Source organism: Lampetra planeri, chromosome 4 (genome assembly GCF_965212315.1).
Source record: "Lampetra planeri chromosome 4, kcLamPlan1.2.h2, whole genome shotgun sequence".
Lineage (NCBI taxonomy): Eukaryota > Metazoa > Chordata > Hyperoartia > Petromyzontiformes > Petromyzontidae > Lampetra > Lampetra planeri.
The window spans coordinates 10,858,256-10,883,042 of NC_136110.1; the positions used below are offsets into that span (position 1 = coordinate 10,858,256).

Below are 24,787 nucleotides of genomic sequence, written 5' to 3' on the forward strand. Positions count from 1 at the left end.
TCCGGGACCCAGTTCGTGGTCCGGACCGGGATAGCGAACCGTGTCTAGTTCTGCCGTAGCGTGGTTAGATGGGCGTTCGAGACCCGCGCGTAGGTTGTATTATGTTGGTGCTGTTGTGTGAATAAATTGTGTTGCTCCCAAGATAACGTCTGTGACTCAGTTGGACTCGCTGCACATGTGTAAACGTGTGTTTGCTGAACAACCAAGGTGGCTTGTTAGTTCAGGGGTCAGGGGCACTGAACCGGCACCATTGAGGTTCCTAGGTTTGATTCCCAGTTTCAGTCACAATTTATCAGTCTGGGTTAAGTTGATGGCCACATGTGACTTCATGAAAAAAGCTGATTTTTTTTTGACTGCCATGGAATGAGTAATCCCAAAATTCCTGTTTATTTTGTTAATATTGTGAATGTTTGTACTTTACACGTAATATTTTTACCTATACCCTCTGGCTTGCTCTGTTCTGATGTTGCCGGTTCCTCCGTACGGATTATTCTGATGTCGTTGTTGTTCGTGTTCTCTGCTGATGCACCACGGATCTTCCTTTGCAAACTATAGCTGGGTAACTGGCTACCCCGCGGGACTTTTCGTGTGACAAATAAACATTTAATTGAATGCAGCAGGAAGCATGGAAAGTGCAGCACTCTTGTGTGGATGTTACACGATTTGCTTGTCAGAAGTAGCTCTGATATCATATTCTGTGGGCCATTCTCTCTGACATGGAGTGATGGAGTGCACTGTAAGAGTACCAAATGGACACTTATTTTCGTGACATGACGCTAATAATCACGCTTGGTAATACAATTGAGAATGTTTTCTGTACGTTTTAAATAAGATACTTAAAATAGCCATTTATCAATATGCAGTCATTGTATAATCGGTAATAGAGGTTTTTTTTGGTTAGCTCACGTAAATATAAATGTGTCGTTAAACCCGCCACCACTCGACGCAGCCAATTAGTCGCGAAAGACTATGAATTAAATTGATTAATCAGAACAATAATCTATAGAATAATCGATAAAGGCTGGAACTTCAAATTTCAGCACAGCCTCGAAGAAGCACCAAGTGCAGTGTGTCGGCATCTTCACTGGAGAACCCAAGGGAGCCTGACACAGTGCTCACCACATAACGTGCCTTAATAGGTGCTCACTAACAATACTCGACTCCTTTCATCTGTACTCAGCAGGGCAAAACAGACTCGTCACACAGCTCAAATTTGCACCTGTCCTTCCGTTATCACAGAGTCCATCTGTCACAAGACCACAGTTGTGGGTGAGACGAATCCAAGACTGTGGTAATCGTCATGCTATGGAGAGTTTGGTGCCCTGTGTTGGGAATAATGCACACAAACACTTTAATAATTTTTATACTTGAAAGAAAAATGTACGTAGCATATCAACTCCCATTAACTGTCCATCACGTGGCTCCCTCTTTGTTTCTGGCCACCTTCACCTCTTTACCGCTGTGCAACCGAGCCGTGCAGGGCCCAGCCTGGCATGGCTTAGAAGTCACCAGGTTGTTTTTAATTGTTACACCGCAGAACCCCGAGCAGTGTCGCTGATGTCGCACGCAATGGAAAAGTCGAGTCTCCCTGTTTGGCTCGAGGCCGGATTCAGATTTCTTGTGATGCCTTAGTTTCACACGATTGGTTCTGGTTTGGCTCTGCAAAACAGCCAGTGTTGAAGGGCTAAGTGGTTGAGCAATGGAGAGAAAGGCTCCATGAAGGCATCTTCATCTGTGTGTCTTGTTAATGGGGAGCATTCGTGTAGCGGTTAGCGCATTGCGCTACAAACCTGGTGACCCGACTTCAATTCCTGCTCACGGCCAACATCACCAGTGACGATTATTCGAATCGGTCCTGGGCCTCCCCTAGGACGACTCAGCCTCAAATGAGTACCTGGTGTGGTGTGTAAACATCACCACTGGAGTGACAAAGACGGCCGGACGTGCTGCTGACCACCCACCCCCTGGTGTGTGGTACCAATCTTCATAGGTGCTCGCTGACAGCACTTGCCCCCAACAGTCTGTGAAGGCTCTGCAGGGGATCTTTGTATTTGCATGTGTACACACATAGGTGCTCGCTCACAGCACTTTCCCCCAACAGTCTGTTAAGGCTCTGTGGGGGATCTTTGTCTTTCCATGTCTGCACACAGTCGCGTGAGGAGCTGAAGCCCGTGCGCGATGAGTTCGAACAGAGGAACAAGGCCCTGCTGGAGGAGATGCCTCAGCTCTACACGAGCCGAGCGGAGTACTTTCAGCCCAGCTTTGAGGCGCTCGTGCGCTCACAGGTATGCCCAGAGGCCCACGCACTGTGCTCAGCGCAACTGGGATCACGGTCGGAAGGTCGTGAGTTCAGCCGAGGTTATCCGATTCGTTCAGTAATCGACGGGAGTCGTACGTATGTACGTCTGAACGTCTTTCGCACCGTACGTAGCCAACCGTGCTAATCGGAGTTGAACGCTCTCCCACGCCTGTTGGAGCAGGGTAACACTTATCCTCCAATGTGGGGGAGTGGAGTGGTGGCGCTGTGACTTACGATATGCGTTACGAACCCAGAATGTGAGTTGGATTCCTGACCACGGCTCACATCAGTTGTGAGTGAAATCTGAACCCGTCCAGTCACCAACCCGCACTGACGTTTATGGTGAAGTATAGTCGAACGTACTCCATGACCCATTCACGTTGGGGAGGCCTTCATTTACCAGCAGATTGACATATGACTTTGAATTCGTATTATTACTATTATTATCCGTTGAACTGCAGAATCTGCACATATCGTGCATTGCACCCATTGTCTTGAGTGGTTATCATGATGCAACCTTGCAACAAATGGAACTGCCCCTCGTTGCCATGCCTGTGGAAAAGGGCAAAAACTCCGCAAGAAAGGTCTTCACAGAGCCCCCAGGGAGATTGATAAGCAAAGCGGCTCGTTTATTTTAAGGAGGCACGGTGTCGTTCACAATTATCGTCTCTCTCGTCTTCAACCCACACTGAACGAGGGTGGCTACGCCGTTCTAATCAGAAGTATAGATGTTATCACAGAAAAAATGTGTGTGTCCTTTAGGAAGATGTTAAAGCACCCATGTCATATAGTACCCATTTGCATGCTCATGGAATAGTGTCATTCTCATCAGGATTATTATAGCCAAGAATAACACATTCCTGCGGAGGGAGCTGGTAGGAACGTTGGGTTGCTCGGTCAATGGCCAGGGTCAACGGCGGCGTGGTGTATTCCGCAAATATGGCCGACTGTGAGGGCGGGCACAAGCCGGCGTGAGTAGGTTTTATAAGGGCACCACGGGGTGACCAGCCCCTCCCCACCCAGTCCCTCCCCACCCTCCCCACCCAGCCCCTCCCCACCCAGCCCCTCCCCACACTCCCCACCTAGCCCCACCCTCCCCTCCCAGCCCCTCCCCACCCTCCCCTTCCCACCCAGCCCCTCCCCACCCTCCCCTTCCCACCCAGCCCCTCCCTCCCCACCCAGCCCCTCCCTGCACGACGGACGGATGGACACAATAATCCCCTGTGGGCTGGTGGAACCAGTGGGTTCCTACCCGTAAAATCGCCTTGAATACCCTCTAATCAGATATCAATCTAATCAGATATCATAAACTAAGCTGCTTTTGAGCCTGGATAGGGCTCGGATGGGTGAACGGCATGTATAACAGGTGTCAGGCAATTTTATTGGCAGCAGAGGGCAGTGCATCAAAATCCAGTGTCGTATTGTACTCGTACGCTTTCACATCTATGCTCCCTATCTTCACTGTTCACCCATACTGACCATCGTGGTGAAGTATGGTCAATTCACCCCTGCCACCCATACGGCATGAGGGGAGGCGTGCATCCAGCAAGTGGATCATTGCATATTGCACAATTAGAATGACGAGATATCTGTTAGTAGGGTGGCACACTCGATAAAATGCTTGTGGTTACAAGGCAGGTTGTGATGTCACATGGTGTTGACTTAGCCGGTCATTTCTCCCAACGTCGACAGTATTATCGCCACAGTGTTGGCCTGACATTCAGCTTCTATTTGTTGCTGTTAAACTCAATAATTAAATATACGCATGGTTGTGCTCTTGCACATGCACGGAACTTGCACACACTGCACTGATTTAATTCGGTGAGTATATGCGTGTGTGTTTGGGTGTAGAGTGGGGAGCGGTGGCGCAGTGCTCAGCACGCTGTACTACGAACCCCGTGACCCGAGTTCAATTCCCGTTCACGGCCCACACCAACGACGATTATCAGAACCGGTCCTGGGCCTCACCTCGGTCGACTCAGCCTCAAACGAGTAACTGGTTAAGTGTGTTAACATCGCCACTCAGGAGACAAAGGTGACCAGGTGTGGTGCTGGCCACCCACCCCATTATGTTTCCCATGCCAGCCTTCATATGTGCTCGCGAACAGCATTTGCCCCAACAGGCTGTTAAGGCTATACGGGAGATCTTTGAAACCGCAATAGTTTGCATTTTTCGGACTGAATCATAGCAAACAGGGAACACCCTTATTTCTGGAAAAGGAGTGGCAGTAGCAAATAATTCCCAGAATGCAACGCCTTGCTTTGGTTAATCAGAGGTGCATTTTTCTCCAGATCCTTAGATTTTTCCCTCCACATGTAGAAACATGCCTTGAGAGTATTTGGCTGCTACACATTTCCCCTTGATAAGCCACTTTGTTGAGCTATCATTTGTGGCCAGGTCACTTCTGAAAAACAGCTATATAGCTCAGTGGGCCTTACCTGCTGAAATTAAAAATAAAGTTAATAGTTAGGTTAGATTCAAAGGAGGTCTCATGATGTAGATGCTCACTCCGAGCTCTCATTACTTTGATAGTGCATTGTCTTTGAGCTGTACGCCTTTTGGCGTCCTCTGGTCTAGCACCGTTTGAGACGAGGCTCAAAAGAAAGCTGTCTCTGGTGTGGACCAATCAGTTTCAAGGACAATGCATATATTATCAGTGTGTGTTTTGTTTGCATTCTGACCACAAGTATTGTGGTTAATGCAGACATGATTCCTTGTGAAAAGGTGTCAGTTTTGTTGCCAGAAAAAAAGGGGAAAAACCGATTCTTATATTTTGGTACTGGCAAAGGAGGTCTCATGATAAGACCGCCCTCTTTTCTTCCACGTGAGACTCGCTTGTTTCCTGTCCTTCATCCTGATCCTATTCTACTGTTAAAAGACAAACCTCATCTATTCGCACTAAATCCTGGAGTGGAAATGGTGAAGCAGCTTTGAAAATAAAAGGAAAATATATGTTGTGAACAGTCGTAGCTTCATGGCTTATCGAAGCCGTGGGGTTTTGTTTTTTGAACAGCATATACCACGATAGTAAAAAATTATGAACGGTTGGTTGTGACTTAATAGTTGACGTGTTAATAGATGAGGGTTACCTGTGATGGAATTTTTTCAATTTTCTCCCTTGTCACTGCAACATTGCACCACGCATATAATTCTCCTGCCACCTGTATATACAAAAGAAGGGGAAAACCTATTCTCACCTTCCAAATTCTCTGATCATCCTTCACCCACTCCCCCTTGACCTGATGTCACTTGTACATCCATTCCCAACGCAGTTATGCGTGGTTACTTTACAAACACAATTTATACTCCATTGGATGTCTCATTTTTTCTGAACTAGGACTTATGAGTTACAATAGTCAAGCAAAATAGACGAGAAGCAAATCGTCGCTTCTGTGGTGGCCTTGAATATTAAGGAGTGATAATACTTCCTTGTTTTCATGATACCATTTAAATCAGCTGCTCCAGGCTATGAGAACACGAACTTAGCTTCAGGTTAAAGGTACTAAAGATGCAGCCCTGCAATTGCTTGCCCACTGCTACTGCTGTTGGAAGTGCCCCGGACTCGAGGGGACTCCATAGAGGCCCCCATCTGGAGGGTTATTTCGCCGAATTTGTCTGAGCTATTCTTAGGTTTTTTCGGTAAAGTCACGTAGGTAAAAAATTTAAATAAAAATTAATAAAAGTAAAATGAAAATATGTTTATTTTATTTTTTATTTTATTTTACTTGTATTAATTTAATTTTTTTACCTACGTGACTTTACCGAAAAATCCTAAGAATATGAATACTTGCAGTCACGAAAGCTTAAAATCTAGAATTGTCTGAGCTAGCCAGACGTATTAGAACAGTTGCGTGTAAACCCCCACTCCACGTGGCCTGCCAACTGCCGAACTGACCAACTGTGTTGTACCCATTTATTTCCGATGGCAGAACAGAGGCTGGGGGTGGGGGGCATTTTAAAAACTGCAGGTGCTCCGTTTTAATTATTGCTGCCTTAATACACGTAGGAAAATGCTTGCGTGCTTTTTATTTTCGCCAATTGTTTGTCATCTTCGTTGTTGTTTCTATGAAATTATACCAATTTAAATTCTGAAAATTATAACCACAAGTTTGTCTTGGTTCTCATGGCTCATTTTAATATGATGAGTTACTTATCCCTAGCCTAACTGCTGCCTTGAGGGAAGTCACACCCAAAAAAAAACAAATAGCTGCTTTGTCTAGACTATGTGTAATGCGGGCGTAAACGACCTCCCGGAAGTGACGTCATGGGGGGGAGGAGTTACGTCACGTGGGGGAGAGGGTAGAGGTCTATAAGGGGGGTAACCGGAAGCAGTGGGGAGTGATCGGAGACTGGGAAAGTGTGAGGCCACGCAGGGCGAAGGGTGAGAGAGAGAGTGGCGAGATCGCCACACACCCGGGCCACGAGGATCGGCACCGTCGGCCAACGGTGACCGACCCCCGGGCAGCAGGAGCAGCGAGGAGGCTGCAGAGAGCAGCGGGTCTGCAAGGGAGGAGTTGGGCAGCAGGGGTCTGCGCGACGAGACAGCAGCAGGTCTGCTAGGAGGGAGTTGGGCTGCGTGAGCGACAGCAGCCTTGGGCTGCAGAGCAGAGAGTATATAGGGGAGTGCCGTGAGGGAAAAGAGATCGAACCCAAATAAAGGACACAGGACAGAGAGAAGCGTCCGAGTCTTTTATTACACTGGTGTCAAAAGTGTAACGGCATGGCTAAACAACTGAGAAAAAAGAATATTCCGTCTCCGGCATCGGCTTCATCTTCCGACGACGATGACCTTCCTCCTGCGGTGGACCCGACTCCGGCAGAGGAGGAGATCCGTGCTGGGACGAGTGCAGGTCCGGGGGTCCAAGATGTCGCCGCGTCGGCGGACCAGTCTGCACCAAAGGACGCGGATTTAAGATGGAGTCAGATGGCGGAGCAACTTGAAACTCTCAAGAACGTACTTGCACAGTTGTGTGAGCTTGTCACGCCGAGGGCGGCGTCGGAAGGAGATGTTGGTGGTCCGCAGGAGCCCGGGTTGTCTTCGATGTCGACGCCATCAGCCACGCGGCACGAAAACGCCATCTTGGGCGTGGCGCACGACGAAAGGCGGGAAGCCGCCATTTTGGGCCCTCCGCGACGGAAGGCCGCCATCTTGTCGACACCACGCTGCGACGCCATGTTGAACATGCCACCGGATGAGTCAGCGGCTGGAGGGAGCGCGCCAAGGAGTCGCAGTCGTCACCTAACGACTGTCAAGGAATTCTCCATCGGGGGCGATTGGAGTGCGTTCGCCTGCAGATTTTTGGCAGCGGTACGCTCGGCGAGGTGGACTGACGCCGAGGCATTAGACGTTCTTCCGACTCTCCTTGATGACGAGTCCGTTAGATTCTTTCGCTCTATAAAAGCCGCGAAGAAGAAAACATTGCGTGGTGTGTTCGACGAAATGGCAGACGCTTACGAGCCGCCGGATGATGCTCATCGCCGGTTTGTGCAACGACAACGCGCACCCGAGGAGTCTCCGGTGGCGTATAGGGGCGCGGTACTGGAGCTGGCAATGGCCGCATACCCGGAGATGGAGCCTGACCTGTTGGAACCTCTCATCCTGGGGAAGATGCTGGAGTTGTCCCGGGATCTCGGCATTCCCATGCCGGTGTGCGGTCACGAGAAGCTCACATCCCGGGCTGCGGCTAAGTGTCTGGACGCCCAGTTCAACCTGCGCCGGTGGAAGCAAGTTACGGCGTGGACGGGGGGGCCCATCGTCGAAGGGGGAGCCGTGGGTTGGGACCCCAAGAAGGCAGTTTATGTGCCGGACGACAGGAGCCCGCAGGAGCTGTCGGCTGCCGCTGCTCCGTGGCCGGGGCCGCGGGCTGCGCCGCCGACACGGCCGCGTCGGGACGGGGCGCCCGCAGCAAGGCGCAACAACATCGACTGTTTCCGCTGCGGGCGTAAGGGCCATTATGCCAGGGACTGCTGGGCCCGCTTCCCGGGTCCGCCCCAGCAGGAGGCCTCGACAGCGGCCGCTCCAAGAAAGGATTCGCCAGCACAGACGAGCCGGCCGTGACGCGGCAGGGGAAAGAAGACTCAGCTCGGGGTGCGCCTACCACGGCTGCGGAACCTTTGAGGCCCGCAGCCCTTCCAACCACGCCGCGGACACGATTGCGGGACGCCTCTGATGCTGCGCCTTCGAGAATAGGGGACCGGGACGTTGCTAGGCCTCCAATAGCGACAGACAAACTTCAGCCTGTCGCTCTTAAAACCCTGCCACGTTCCCGCTCGGCGGGAGGGCCACCGACCGTCCGGGACGGCCCGGCAACCCGCACCCGCTCGAAATCCCTCACATTTAGTTAATTATTGTGTTGTGTTCTTGTTCTTTCGGTATATTATGGTGTGTTCTGTGTCCTTTTTCGTATTCGGTCGTGTTCGCTCGCATTGCTTATTGGAGTTGTGTTCAGCCGAGGTCGGCTGGATTTTCTCTACGGGGGAGGGTGGTGTAATGCGGGCGTAAACGACCTCCCGGAAGTGACGTCATGGGGGGGAGGAGTTACGTCACGTGGGGGAGAGGGTAGAGGTCTATAAGGGGGGTAACCGGAAGCAGTGGGGAGTGATCGGAGACTGGGAAAGTGTGAGGCCACGCAGGGCGAAGGGTGAGAGAGAGAGTGGCGAGATCGCCACACACCCGGGCCACGAGGATCGGCACCGTCAGCCAACGGTGACCGACCCCTGGGCAGCAGGAGCAGCGAGGAGGCTGCAGAGAGCAGCGGGTCTGCAAGGGAGGAGTTGGGCAGCAGGGGTCTGCGTGACGAGACAGCAACGGGTCTGCTAGGAGGGAGTTAGGCTACGTGAGCAACAGCAGCCTTGGGTTGCAGAGCAGAGAGTATATAGGGGAGTGCCGTGAGGGAAAAGAGATCGAACCCAAATAAAGGACACAGGACAGAGAGAAGCGTCCGAGTCTTTTATTACATATGTATCACATGCTGCCTGACAGTTTTAAGGGTTCATTCGTTCGTTTCTCAGTCCGCTTGTCCTGGTGAGAGTCGCGGCGTCAGCATATCGAGGAGGGTGGTCCAGACCTCCCTTTCCCTTGCGACAGAATCTATCTCTTCCCGGGAAATTCCCAGGTGTTCCCAGGCCAGCTGAGTGACATAGTCCCGCCAGCGTGTACTGGGCTGGCCCCGGGGTCTTCGCCCAGTGAGACGTACCCGGTAGAGTTTCCAGGGGGAGTCTATTGGGGGGCATCCTTACCAGGTGCCCGAACCACCTCAACTGGCTCCTCTTGATCCGGAGGAGCAGCGGCTTGATTCTGAGGCTTTCCCGGATTACGGAGCTCCTCACCCGATCACAGAAAGTGAGCCCGGCAACCCTGCGGAAAAACCTCATTTTGGCTCCTTGTACCGGCGATCTCATCCTTTCGGTCATTACCCAAAGCTCATGACCATAGGTGAGGGTGGGAATGTAGATCTACCTGTAAACCGAGAACTTTGTTCGAGAACTCAGCTCCCGCTTCACTACCACGGAATGGTGCAGTGCCCGCAACACCGTGGACGCCGCACCAATCCCCCGGCCGATCTCCCGCTGCCACTTACCATCACTCTTGAAAGAGACCCCGAGGAACTTAAACTCCTCCACTAAGGGCAGCTGTTCCGCCCTCACCTGGAGAGAACAATCGACCATCTCCCGGGAGTGCATGCTGGAGATAACAGACTGATGAGGCAAAGAGGAAAGGACAATGTCATCTGCAAAAAGCAGCGACGTCACCTCCATGCCCCCATATTGGATACTCTTTGTACCTCGGCTGCAGCTTCATATCCTGTCCATAAAATCACAACGGGAGTGGAGATAAGATGCACCCACCATGAACGACTTTGATTTAACACCAAGAATACAGGCAAAGCTCTCACTTTGGGAATACAGGGACCGGATACAGCACAAAAGCATCATACTTCCGCAGCACCTCCCACAAGACATTGTAGGGAGCACGGTCATATGCCTTCTCCAAGTCTACAAAACAAAGGTAGACGGGAGAAGCATACTCCCATGACCCCTCAAATATCTGTGAGAGGGAAAAGGGCTGGTCCATTGTTCCACGACCACATCGTTCCTCCTGAATCTGCGGCTCGACGACCGGGCAGAGCCTCCTCTCTAGCACTGTGGCATCAGCTTTACCTGAGACACTGAGGAGTGTGATTCCTCTGTAGTTGAAGCACACCCTCTGGTCCCCTTTTTAAAAAATGGGAACCACGCCTCCTGTTTGCCAATCCAGAGGCACTGTACCCGCCTTCCATGCAACATTGAAGAGGTGTGTTAACTACGACACTCCTACACTGTCCAGCGCTTTCAATGACTCTGGGCGAATCTTGTCCACCCCTTCAGCTTTGCCGCTACGAAGGCCCTCGACCGTCGGAGCGACTTCAGCAGCTTTGATGGATCAGACTCCCCCAGCTATTTCCAGGGCTCCCTCCTGAGAGGAGGGCATGTCCACCAGGATGAGGAGCTCCTCAAAGTGTTCCTCTCACCTCTCGACCATCTCCTTAGTTGAGTTCAATGTTACACCGCCCGTACTGAAAACAGCCTGGGCCACATCCTGTTGACCCCTGCTAAGGCGTCGGATGCTTTGCCAGAACATCTTTGAGACTGCCCGTTAGTCCCTCTCCATAGCCTCTCCAAACTCCTCCCACACCCGGGCTTTCACTTCAGCGACTGCTGCAACTGCTGCCCTCTTGGCAAGCTGGTACCTCTCAATCGAGTCGGGATAACTTTTTCTGAGCATAGCTCAGAAAGCCGCCTTCTTTCAACTTGACAGCTTCAGAAAGCCGCCTTCTTCAACTTGACAGCTTCCCTCACCACCGGTGTCCACCAGCGGGTCCTAAGGTTGCCGCTATGGCAAGCACTAACTGCGTTTTGCAGTTGCATCCATAATTGAGGTCCTGAACATCGTCCACTCAGACTCAATGTCCACAACCTCCCCTGGAGTGCAAGAGGTTTTCCGGAGGTGTGAGTTGAAGTATTTCTGCACTCGGTCTTCTGCCAGACATTTCCAGAATACCCGCACTATCACTTTGGGCTTCCACGTCTATCTGGTCAGTGCCCCGAGGGTCGGATCCAACTTACCACCATATGGTTATCAGTTGACAGCTCTGTCCCTCTCTTCACCCTATTGTCCAGAACATCTGGCCTTAAGTCCGATGATACAACTATAAAGTCAATCATTGACCTTCGGCCCAAGGTGTTCTGGTACCAAGTACACGTATGAGCATCTTTGTCTTCGAACACGGTGTTCGTTATTGACATTCCGTGACTGTCGCAAGATTCCAATAATATCTCACCGTTCGGGTTCAGATCAGGGGGGGCATTCCTCCCGATCACGCCTCCCCAAGTACCTCCATCATTTCCCACGTGGGCATTGAAGTCGCCCAGTCAGACTGTGGAGTCGGTCGGCGGCACTCTGTCGAGCACTGCACCCACCGTCTCCAAGAAGGCCGAATACTCTGAACTGCTGTTTGGTGCATAAGCACAGACAACAGTCAGAGTTTATTTTTCTGAGACCTGAAGTTTCATTAAGGCGACCCTGTCATCCACTGGGACAAACTCCAACTGAACAGCACCCAGCCGGGGGCTTGTGAGTATCCCGTCACCCGCCCGGGGCCTCTCACCAGGAATTACTCTGGAATAGGAAATAGACCACCCCCGATGGAGAAGCTTAGTTCCAGTGGCAGTGCTGTGTGTGGAGGTGAGACTGGCTATATCTAATTCTAGATTTGAAGCTTTCGTGACTGCAAAGATTCATAATCTTAGATCTTTTCGGTAAAGTCACATAGGTAAAAAATATAAATAATAATAATAAAATAATAATAATGAAAATAGCTACATTAAATCACGACGTCTCGGAAGCAACACAAGCTTTCGTCATCAGATGTAACTGCTCCAGTAAAATTATATCTAGTTTGTACCTTTCAACTTTCACCGCCAGCTCTGGCTCCTTCACCCCCCCCCCCCCAGTGACATGCCGTTCCATGTCCCAATAGCTAGTGTCCATCGCCAATGTCTCGTCCGTCTGAGACCATCCCTCTCCCTGCCATACTGGCATCTCACCCGTCCCTCACCCTTCGTCCTGTGGATGGTGGGCCCACAGGATGGTGCCACGTAGCCATTACAGGCTGGGCCCAACCGGGTGACGTGGGTCACCCCGGGCACTTGCCGGTGAACACCACCCCCAGGCCTGGCTCTAGCGGTGTATCCCGGTATCCCTTGTCCGGGCGAGGTTCTCTGATTTTTGTATTTTTTTAACCATTCATGAGGGTCTTTGTTTTAGACTGTTATTTGTTTGGAACCTCCCCCAAGACCTGCTCAACAAGGAAGACCCTACTAGGAGTACAAGACTCCAGGCGACATAGCTCTGAGCGTCATTGGAACACACAAACCCCACCACCACAATACGGTTACAATCCTTCGGTGGGAGTTGTTCGTAAGGAGAAAAAGGAGTCACAGCCGCATGATCTTGAGGCACACTGCAAAAGCCGCACTGAAATCCTTTCAATTCTCTTCACTGGGCGAGGGCCGTATGGTGCTAGCTACGTGAAATGGGAAATGCACGGTGGGAGTCGTACCCTTCGATTTAAAGCTTTCGTGACTGCAGGGATTAATCTTCTTGGTTCTTTCGGTAAAGTCACGTGACTTTACCGGAAGAACCAGGAAGATGAGTCGTACCCTTGTTAGACTACGGAGTTCAGCGCGTAAAGAATATAATTGTACGTACTGTATATATTAGGGAGGTTATTGAAGGTGGACCAGAGTCAAGATTACGTGACATAGATGGAGAGCGAGGTCAGGTTGGAGTGCTTTTGCACGACTGAACCTGTGCATAATTAGGAAAGTTTCCAATCATTGCATATCAGAATCAGAATCTTCGAGACCGGAGTAATCTGATGAGATACAAAGCTCTTTTTCACAGATGTCGTGGAGAACATCACCTGCTAAGCCATGGATTGGAAGCATGCACACTCACAAAGATATCAGAACAACAGTTGAATACTCTTTGGTTCTTTCGGTAAAGTCATGTAGGTATAAAATAAAATAAATCACGACGTTTCGGGCGCAACACAAGCGTCCGTCATCAGGTGGGAAAGCACGGTCTGCTGCTGATGCAGACTGCTTTAAAAGGTTTAAAAGGTTTATTTTATACCTACGTGACTTTACCGATAGAACCAAAGAGTATGGATTCCTGCAGTCATGAAAGCTTCAAATTAAAACAGTTGGATAGATGCATACTGGAAAATATATTCAAAGACAGCAAGAATAACAAATCGATCAGATAGCAAAAAACGAACGAGGCATGATCGTGAATGTTAATCATTGCAAAAGGGTTGATTCCCCATGGGCAAGACTGATAAATTAATGGCAACCAAGACAGGGAACTTGTCAAGAGGATGACCATCTTAGAGATGACGATACATCTCGCTTCCGCAATGAGCTCAAGGAGCATAAGCCGTCACACGAAGTCCAGTCATCCTCGCAACAGTAGCTTTTGGCTAACCATCGAACAAAGACGGTGACTGCATCGCTCGCTTTCAAACGCGCTTCTGCGGCTGTCTGCAACGCCTTTCCGATTTTCGCAAGCCACCGGAGATACGCACTTTTAAATCTAGAATGAAAACTTTCTTTTTATTTAGAACTGATTTTAGTGTTTAGTTTCTTGTCCTTCCCCCGCATCTCCGATCAGCACGGTTGGCTACGTACGGTGCGAAAGAAGTTCAACATGCATACACGTACGTGCAGGAACTGTGTATTATGACATCGGGCAACAGTGAGGGATTGCAATGGCATGCGCAGGCCTTTGTCCATCAGTGGATAGAACATGGCTGACGATGACAAATTTTGATACACAGCCCTGTAGCCAGCCCCTAGGATTTAAGAGATTTGAACATTTGTATTTTCTCGGATCAATGATTGTTTTGATAATGCAATTAAATATCACCAAATAGCTTTTTAAATGGAGGCTTCTTTTATGTGTCACAAGGGGGTAGGGGACAACATTTAATCAGCAACTCCCTTGCACTCAGCGGAGAACACTCCACTCTTCATGTACCTGTAAATGGCAATGATCAAATGCACCGGTGAGTGCTTTTTGCCTGAACCTCTAACGTGCAAGAGTCATGCGAAAGCCGACTGCAAATTACCGGAAAGGCATTTAGATTTTCGAATGCACGAAGTTTGAACCCGCTGAACTTGACTCTTTATTATTATTTGGCTGTTTTTGAAAGAAGGGTAAATTTGAATGCTTTTCACGTGCGCGCCATTAATTGGGGCGTCGCAGCCCGTGCTTGAGGGTACGAAAGAGAGGAAGCGTCTTCTCCTCGCCAAACGAACACTCGGCCCACACGCTGCCCGCACTCGATGCGCCATCGTGGCCACCACCGGCGGAGCTCGGCCATCTCCTTGTTGTTGACTTGGCAGCTCTCGGCTCCGCGCCAAGCGATGATGGCCGTTCGGATGTAACACTGCAGCCGGGGCCCAACAGTGTCGACCGTCGGTGCCGCACACACCCGACCGCTGGGACAAGTGCTGTTAGCGAGCCACCCTAATGTGGAAGCCGCGTCACTCTCGATCGAGAGAGTTGACGTGAATCGCCTCTGCCGGTCTCTTGACACGTGCCCCGTGCACTGATTGCGTGCGGTGGTGGGGAGTGGGGGGGGGGGGTTGTCGTGTAGCTTGGAGGCGCTGACGTACACGAGGTGGCTCCGGCCTCGGGCATTAGGCCACGCACAAAAGCGAGAACGTGTGGAGGGGGGGTTAGCAATCATGTGCGTTAATGCACTGCTTAATTAGTTCTCTAAATACACCGCGACCCCTGCGCGCACCTTGCTTTGTGTGTGCCACCTGCTGCGATTTCACCTACAAGTGGCGTGAAACGGGCCCCGAATTAAGTGAAGAAGGATTGATTAGCGGCTCCGCAGCATTTTGTTTGTTTAAAGTGGACTCGCTGAGAGAAGCCGCTTTTTTACGTGCATGGCGTGTGCACGTGTCTGTGTGCACTTATGTGTATGTATGAGTGTGAGTGCATGCGCGCGAGCACCTATGAAAGCCAACACGGCGCATGAGGGGGTGGGTGACCAGCATCACCTCCAGCCGTCTCTGTCTCCCTAGTGGCGATGTTTACACATCGCACCAGGTACTCATTTGAGGCTGAGTCGACCTGGGGGAGACCCATGACCGATTCAGATAATTGTGACTGGGAATTGAACTCGGGTCGCCGGGTTTGTAGAGCAGCACGCAAATCACGCTATACTACCGCTGCCCTTCATAGGTACTCGCTAACAGCACTTGTCCCTCCAGTCTGTCAAGGTTATATGGGGGAGCTTTGTCTTTGCGCGTGCGTGTGAGTATTCGTTTGGGAAGCAGCAGTGTGCTTGTTTCACTGTGGTGTAAAACCAGCACAGACAATCGTTCTCGTAGATTGACCTCATCCAGCAGTGTCTCGATTATCAATTGGATGGCCGATCATCACAATCTGGGGATCAGCCGAGCCCATCGTCCCACCTGGACCACTAACATGAGCAGCACCGTGCGCGGAGCCAGGAGCGGTGCCCTCTGGAGGAATGGGCCCCACGAATGTGAACACGGAATTATGAGCAGTGCTGGCACAGGGCTGTCAGTGGAGATGAACGCACCCGCTCGGGCATCCTGGACCCAGGGAGACACTGAGTTTGTGCAGATGTGCCAAAGAAGTGGCTGTCGGTGTTGATGCCTGGCTTGGGCCTCGCCTCGGTTAACTTTGCCAAAAGTGTACCCGTCGCAATACGTAAACACGAGTACCTAGAACACAACTGTAACCAACTGTGCTGTTGAACTCCCACTCATTTATATGTGCCTAGTTGGATATTCTTGTATGTATCGTACACGTATGTTACATATGTGTGTGTGGTTGTGTGTTTCTGTGCCGTGGCGGCCTTCATAGGTGCTACTCGCTAACAGCACTTGTCCCGACAGTATTTTAAGGCTATACAGAAAATGTTTGTCATTTTGGGGATCAGTGCCATAGTTTTTTTATGCACTGCGCTGTAATACGATAAAAGCAGACGCTATGAACACGGCGACCCGAGCTTCTTTACTGGCTAATTGACGAATATCTGAACCAGTTCTGGACCTGCCCAAGGTCGACTCAGCCTTAAACGAGTACCTGGCGTGGTGTGTAAACAACAGCATTGCAGAGAAAAATGCAGCCAGGCCTGGTGTTTACCACGCCACTTCTTCGTGTGCTGTGCTCGCCTTCATAGGTGCTTACTAACAGCAATTGCTCCAACAGTTTGTTAATGGGGTCTTTGTGTGTGCGGCAGAAGGCAGTGTTGTGGTGGTGCAGTGGTTAGCACATAACACTACAATCCTAGCTGCCTGAGATCGATACCCATCCATAGAACGCATTAGTGGCATGTGGTATCTACACTTTTCATGGGCTTCCTTAAGTTGACTCAGCCATAAAAGAATATATGATGCAATGTACAGATAGCAGCACTGGGGAGACCATGGTAGGTGGGCATGTGGTGACGAGATGTTAACCTCCTCACCTGGTATACAGGAGGTCGTGGATTCGTCCCAGCTTACGCCTGTATATTTGGAGTTTGCATGTCTCTCTCCCCGTGGTTGTGTGGATTTTTCTCCGGGTCCTCCAGTTTTTCCCTCCACATTTAGAATCAACATGCGTTTAAGAGTATTTGGCTGCTAGAAATTTCTACATGATGAGCCATTCCGTGGAGCTATCATTTGTGGCCAGGTCGCTCAAAAAAATGTGAACACGAGAATTGTGGCTCTAGAGACCACCTGGAGAAGATTCCAGGCATGTGTTGACAATATTCTTTGGGTCTTTTGGTAAAGTCACGTAGATAGGTTGAAAAAAAATAACAAAAAACTACGACGTTTTGATCACAACACAAGCGATCGTCATCAGGAGAAAAGAGGAAAGCTGCTGAGGCAGACTGTTTTAAGGGTTTAAAATGGGTGTAGCCCAAGGGTCATAAATGAAGTGGGCGGTGCTAGTGATGTTAATGTGAGAAATTAGCGTGTCAATGTAAGATCTGATGGTGACCTCCACGACGAGGGCGCGGAAGTGGCTATGTTAATGTGAGAGATGATCATGTTAATGTGAGATCAGAGAGCGGGGTCCAAGACCACAGTGCGGAAACATCACAGCCAGTTTTGATATGAACTGGTTAATAACGTCCTTCCAATGATTGCTCAGTTTATACCCATCTTCTCAGTTGAAATTGTGTCTGTGTCTATAAATAAGGATGGCTTCATGAACGAATCTTCGTTGGTAGCCAGTGCATTTGCAAAGTACCTTCGTCTTGGAGAAATACATTTCGTGGGAACCCACCGCATTAAAACAATGAAGTCCACGGCCGAGGTATTGGTCCTACCGTGTTTCAGATCTGCCTTATGTTCACAAACACGGTCCGTGACATGTCGCTTAGTTTCCCCAATGTAACTACTGCCGCAGACACAGCTTAGTTTGTAGACGCCCGGGGTATTGCATGTCAGGGATCACATCCTTCACAGATGGGATCAGATCACGAATTTTATGTACTGTATTCAATCGAACCTGTATGTTGTGTTTGCTCATGATTTTGGAGATATTTTTAGTGACCCCTGCTATGTATGGCAAGGTGATGGTTTTGATTGGGTCCTCAGATGGTTCTTTCCCAACGGTTGGGGTGATAGCTTTACGGATTGTGTAGTCTGAATATCCATTCATCTTGAGAGCTTGGTGTACATGTTCCAGTTCACTGGCTAGGTGATCATGGTGTCGAGTTTTGATGAGGGAATTCTTCTGGGATGGATGGTGGTGGGAGTCAGGTTTTAGGTAGGCATTCGTGTGGGTGGCTTTCCTTTAGAGAGTGTCCCATTGAGCCATCTGGTCTCGTTTCGATTAAAACAGCAAAGAATGGTAACTTGCCATCTTTTTCCACCTCCATGGTGAATTTGAAGGCTGGGTGTATGGAATTGAAGTGGTTAAGTCAAGATGTGTTGACAATGATGGCGAACAAGTGGAGACTGACTTTGTAAAGCTATTAACATTTTTGTGACGCACCGTGTATAGCTCCGTGGGGGTTCCCTGGTAAGATAAAAAAAAAATATATAGTTTTAATTCATACGAATGCATGAGTCCGTACAAAAGCTGGCAAAGCAGGGAGTGGGTAGCATGCACCGACGACGTCCCCCTGCTGCGCAGTTGTTGCACGTGTGCACTCTTCGAGATCCCCGGCTCCATGAAAATAGCAGCTCCAGTCCACGTGTGTAAGAGGCATAGAACCCACGGGGGGGAGGGGGGGGGGCTAACGTATCGTCCACGACCTCGTGTGGAAAACGAGCAGCAGCAACAGACATAAAAGCCATTGTCCGTTCCCCCACCCCCACCGCCTACGGTTAGGTGCGGGCAATTAACGAGAATAAAAAGCCTGATAGCTTTCCATACAATTCTCATTGAGTGAATTAGACGCGGCGGACGTGAAGCCACTCCGATTCAATTGACAGCGTATCACATGGCCCCCCGTTAGCAGTCCACGTGGCAAGTTGCTAGATTGTAAAGTATTGATATAGTGGTCCAATTATATGGGCCCCTTAAAATATGTGAAAAATCAAAACGATGACGTCTGCATAACATGGGTTGCTATTAAGTGCAGTGTGAGTACTCGACTCGTAATTGGAAGATGATTGGTTCAAATTATTTGTAGAAGTCAAGATTTTGGTTGTCCAAATTATTCCCCACTGGAGGAATGTGGAATTTCCGACACTGGATCTGGGCCACACTTGGAGCTGAACACCACCCCCATTGCTTGTTTTAGCAGAAACGCATTATACTTAAATTGACTTTTTTTTTAAGTACCAATAAATAAAATAATACAGTAATTGTATTCTATGGCATTGTTTTGAAAGGACAAATGAGCCTCATTTTTATAGGGCTGAACGATTTGGGGAAAATATCTCATTGCGATTTTTGTGACATGTTGAGATTTGATTTGCGATTAATTTTTTTTTATTCAAGCTTCAGTTCAATATTCACTGTGTACTAGATTTCAAACATGTGATGGAGCATTGCCACATGATACCATCAAAATATGACCTGCTCTATATATTCTAATGCAAGGATGAGAACTTAAAATATATGAATTGCTTCCAACATGTATTTATAAAAAAAATTGAAATAGAACAATCAAAATAGAACAATTGTTAGGTTAAATAAATAAAGTTATAATAATAATAATAATACAAAATTACAATTCCAATAAGAAAGTAATAGAACTTTTGAAATCGCAGCCTTTGCGATTTGCTAATCGCATTGTTTCAAATTGCGATTTCGATTTGAAATTGATTCAGCGTTCAGCCCTAAGTCCCAATAGGTTTGCATCTGGTTATGGAGAGGACATTTCAGTGGCTTGAGACAAGCTGACAGATTGGTGATGGTAGGAATCACCTGGTTCCACCAGCCCACAGGGGTTTATTGTGTCCGTCCGTCGTGCATCCAAAAATGGGAGGGGTGGGGCTGGGTGGAGAGGGGAGGGTGGGGAGGGGCTGGGTAGGGGAGGGCCTGGGTGGGGAGGGTGGGGCTGGGTGGAAGGGGTGGGGCTGGGTGGGGAGGGGCTGGTCACCCCATGGTGCCCTTATAAAACTCAACGTTTAACCTACTCACGCCGGCTTGTGCCCGCCCTCACAGTCGACCATATTTGCGGAATACACCACGCCGCCGTTGACCCTGGCCATTGACCGAGCAACCCAATGTTTCTACCATCTCCCTCCGCAGGAATGTGTTTTCGCAGGAATGTGTTGTTGACCTCTCTCAGTTACCACTTGAGTCAACTATCAAGAGAGGGAGGGAGCAACCTCCTGGACTGGATTTGTACTGCTCGTTCATCCTGTGCATCACATGGGCCGTGACGTCATTGAAGTGTGCTCGGCCATTTTTTTTGTTAATGAAAAGTTCCTCAAAAATTGTGGCGTCTGAGCAGAATGGAAAAAATGGCTTGAAGACAGTTTACTCTACATGTGCCTATTAGGACAAGACAGTGATTTGGTGAGTCAGCTATATAAATGGACTATCGTGTACAGCCGTGTTATTTGTGCGGCTTTCATTTGAGCTCCAGAGATCAGAAAGGTGAAGAGTTGTATTTTCCTCTCGGTATACAAAGGCCCGACCACATTTTTATCTAACTCCACTCCGAAAGTAGACAAATTGGACATGAGCTATGAATGCGTGAGCAGTGTTGTCAATGCGGTGAACTGAAGGAGCTGCAGTGTATGTCTGGGCAGTCACGATTGCCAAAATAACATAGACATCGTCCACACATTCGTCGCACAACAACTGGAACGCTGACGCTTGTGAGTTGACCTCAGACGAATGCCCCAACTCTAGTTCTGCCGTAGAAGCAAGTCAGAAGGAAAAAGTGCTTCCCTGCTTACATGAGCATTGGGAATGGTGTTCTCCACTGGGTGAGGTCGTGTGGAATAACCACTGTGGAATTACCACCGTTGACTTCCCATGACATGTAGTGCTCAATTTATAGAATGTGGAGGGATGGTTCAGCCGAGTCAACCCTTAGCCAGGATTTGAACTTAAGTTCTGCCCCCTGTGGCTGGCTGCATTAGATGGTCATGTTGTGCAGCCCTTGGCCAGTCCACTGCTAGATGAGTGCCTGCCCATGCCGTGTAAGTCACGGGGACAGTGTGTGACCCTGCGCCACGTTGGTGAGATGTTAATTCCCTCACCTGGTATGCAGGAGGTCGTGGGTTCGATCCCGACCCTTGATGCCTGTATATTTGGAGTTTGTATGTTCTCCCCGTGATCGCGTGGATTTTTCTCCGGTTTTTCCCTCCACATTTAGAAACGGGCGTTTAGAGTATTTGGCTCCGATTTTCACGTGATAAGCCACTTCGTTGAGCTATCATTTGTGGCCAGGTCGCTTCTGAAAAAGAGCTATAGAGCTCAGTAGATCTTACCTGGTAAAATACAAATTGTTTATAGTTAAAAGTTTTTTCCTTCACCCCGCTGATCAATGTGTGGGTTGGTGAACGCGAAGAGCACAGGTGTGGGAGCATAGGAGTACCGTACAATGTTCGGCGCATGGTGGTTGCTCATCCAAATCCATATCCAGGATCAACCCTGCTTAGATTATGAGGTCTGATGAGATCAAATGCATTCCCAGGTGATTTGTTCATTGGCAGTAGATGAGAGATAAATGGATATCTGTACTTAATATTGAGACAGAGGATACATCGGTTTCTCAGCTTCTGTGATCTTCATATAGCAGCTGTGTGTTGCTGTTTCGGCTTTCAGGGTCGTATTTTTCTTCATAAATAGACTATTGCTAAATTTGTTTTGGGCAATCGTAAAATTTTCATGAAGCGAATTGCATATAGTAATTATCTAACATTTAACGAACATGTTTACCTTCAAATGTCACCTCGAAACACTGAGGTTAAATTGTATGGGATACTGACAATTTCAACCATTACCTATTGTCAAACTGTAATTGGATTTTTGTTTCTTTCCTTTCGGTATCCACGGAAGTTGCCCATTGAAAATCACTCCAGTCGTAGAGCAATAGATATTTACAGATTTAAAAAAAAAACATCATTATCGCTTTGAATTGTTTACCTTGTGTGGCTTGCCAGAGCGTGGCTGCATGCCATTGTGGATGCGTTTGTGAGAGTTGGACAAACGGAAACAGGAGGACCAAAGGGGGGGGGGGGGGGGGCTCGTTCAGTTTATGTAGAACAGCGCGCCGTGCCACGACAACGGAGGTTGGAGGGAGTGTGAATGCCCAACAGGGCTGAAAGCCAGCCTCATTGTTGTCTTTCAACTTGAATGCGATTTCCTTGATTGTCACTCGATTCTACTTCAGACCTGCACATTTATGTGCACAAGAAGCCCCTGGTGACTTAACCAATAATTGAACAATCACCCCCCCCCCCATGGTTATACATTATATAGGTTCCAGCAGGCATCATATGCAGTCACTGTCAGCCAAGCTCGCAGTGTCTTTATTATTGAAGGGGCGGTGCTCACCATTGCGTGGTACTCTGCTCTGTTGGCAGCCCTGAGCCAGTGGTGTGAATTCCACATTCCAATGGTGGGGCCGGTCTCACCACAGCCACAACCTCTGTTGGTTTCCTACAAAGTGCTACGACGAATTATATTGCGTAAAGAAGCGGATTACTTCTCGTGCTCCAAGTACTAGACTGTGAGAAGAGTACTTTTTTTTTCGGTAAAGTCACGTAGGTAAAATATATAAAATAAATTAAAATGAAAACAGATCAATTAAATCACGACGTTGCGGAAGCAACACAAGCAACCGTCATCAGGTGTTGACTGCTTCAGCAAAATTACTGAGGCATATGAAGAGAATTATTAAGAGACAACGTGTTTATATCGGGTGTTGGGGGGGGGAGAAGTCAAGGGGTCGGGGGTGGGGGCATGCGGCAGGCCGTGTGGACGGTGGTGCACGGGATTAGCATGAGTTAAGCCGATAGATAACCATCTGTGTTTTTTTGTGATGTCAGGGGAGGGGAGTTTGTGCATGAGTGCAGTGCCTGCACGGCGAGTGATGGTGGTGTATCAGGCTGGAAGAGATGGATATGGCTGTAAAATTATAAGGCAGCTAAAGTTTGACATGGTTGATGACATCTTTCCAATGATTGCTTAATTTACGTGAGAAGAGTGTCAAACTGACACATTTCTATTGAATTGTTTTCCTGAGCAACACAACAGGTTCCCTACTCGTGAAAAAAAAAAACATCCTGGCATTAAATACCGAGTATATTTTTTTTGCGTTTCTTGAGTTGTGGTTAAGGACATTTTTTTTCACAATTGAATACCAATTGTTTTTTACTGGGAATGTGGCCTATTTAGGAATGCTACATGCCAATGGAAAATGTTGCAACTTGTCCATCGATACTTGAAGCATCTAGCCCAAACGATGCACACAGTATTTTAATGGATGCACACTTCTCATCATTACCGAGAGGCACAGAGAAATGAGTGCTTCTTCGTTGCTTTTAGCAGGGACACGTTTCTTTAAAAAGGAAACTGCACATTGCACAGTATTAAGCATGAATTTCCCGTTCAAAATTGAAATCAAATGCATCCAAATTGTCCACTTAGTGTGTAATGCCCTCCCATGATTACAATCGTAAACGCCGCGGTGGGCAAGCAGGACCCTTTCGCTGTCCATTCACAAATAAGCATTTCCACATCGCTCGGTTTCCGGCCACGTTGATTGGCAAAGTAATGAGAAGTGAGTGAATGCACCGCTGTAATACGGATGTATAAATATTTATTCGTATCACCCCTACCGAGCGCAGGGAGCTTGTCGACGTAATGACAGGTTGGCGAGAAATGCGTGCGTGTGTTTTCTTTACTTGCAGCCTGCACCCAAACACTAATTGCCTCTTCAAATCATCGCACTTCACTCACGGGATGTCTAATAGTGCCCTTGATGAATGCCGGCAAAAAAATAAAACTGTCAGCCCAACGAACATTTTCCACTTTACCGTCTTTAGTGACATTTCTTGCGCCTTGCCGTGTCCGGCCCTGAGACTGTGGGCATAATTAGGCTACAAACCCATTGATAGGGGGGGAGGGGTGAGCTTTCCTTGTAGACGGCGAGTTGCCTTGTTACCTGAAGCAATTTCCGGGGCATCCAGACTCTTTCTAGACACGGGTTCCCTGTTGTGCCTCCGAGTTGGCTGTCAGGCAAGCTGGCCAGATGAACAAACCACCTCCTCGTACCTTTGACTGTTGGCCATTGATAATTCTTGCAGAATTATGCGGCTACGTCGCATGTTGTTCCTGCGCGATGTCCATGGTTTTCGCTCCCGTGGAACTCAATATTTACATATCATTTTCAAACTTTACTCCGTTTCATGTTTTGACTGGTCCTCACAATGGGAGTGTGAAATTGCCAGTGCTGGCTCTAGGCTGCAAATGAAGATGAGTGCCGGTGTCAGTTTGTGCGAGGAGAGGCTTTGAAACACATCTATGCCTGTACTCGTGCAACAACACACCGGGTGCCATTGTGGTTAGGAGTATAAAACCACACTGACGCTGTGACTTTATCACGCACTTGTATAATTCAATCCTTGCGCATGATGGCAACAATGTGTTCAGGAGCTATATTGCCAATATTCTTTGGTTCTTTCGGTAAAGTCACATAGATAGAAAAAAATATAAAAATAAAAACCACGACGTTTCGATCGCAACACAAGCGGTCGTCATCAGGAAAAAGGGGTTAGCCTCTAAAGGCAAACTGTTCATTAAGGTTTAAAATGGGCGTAGCCCAAGTGTCAGCAGCATGGGCGGGGCAGCTAATGTTAATGTAAGTATTGGTCCTACCGTCTTTCAGATCTGCCTTGTATTCACTAACACGGTCCGAGACATGTCGCTTAGTTTCCCCAATGTAACTACTGCCGCAGACACAGCTTAGTTTGTAGACGCCGGGATATTGCAT

General features: G+C 48.7%; 1 protein-coding gene across 1 annotated transcript in view; it reads left to right on the forward strand.

Moving 5' to 3' along the window:
• Nucleotides 1-24,787, forward strand: part of BIN3 (bridging integrator 3) — a 169,558-nt gene that overhangs the window by 131,536 nt on the left and 13,235 nt on the right. Inside the window, exon 8 of the mRNA XM_078593240.1 lies at nt 2,151-2,285. Coding sequence (XP_078449366.1) covers nt 2,151-2,285 — 135 coding nt within the window. The remainder of the gene's footprint in view (nt 1-2,150; nt 2,286-24,787) is intronic.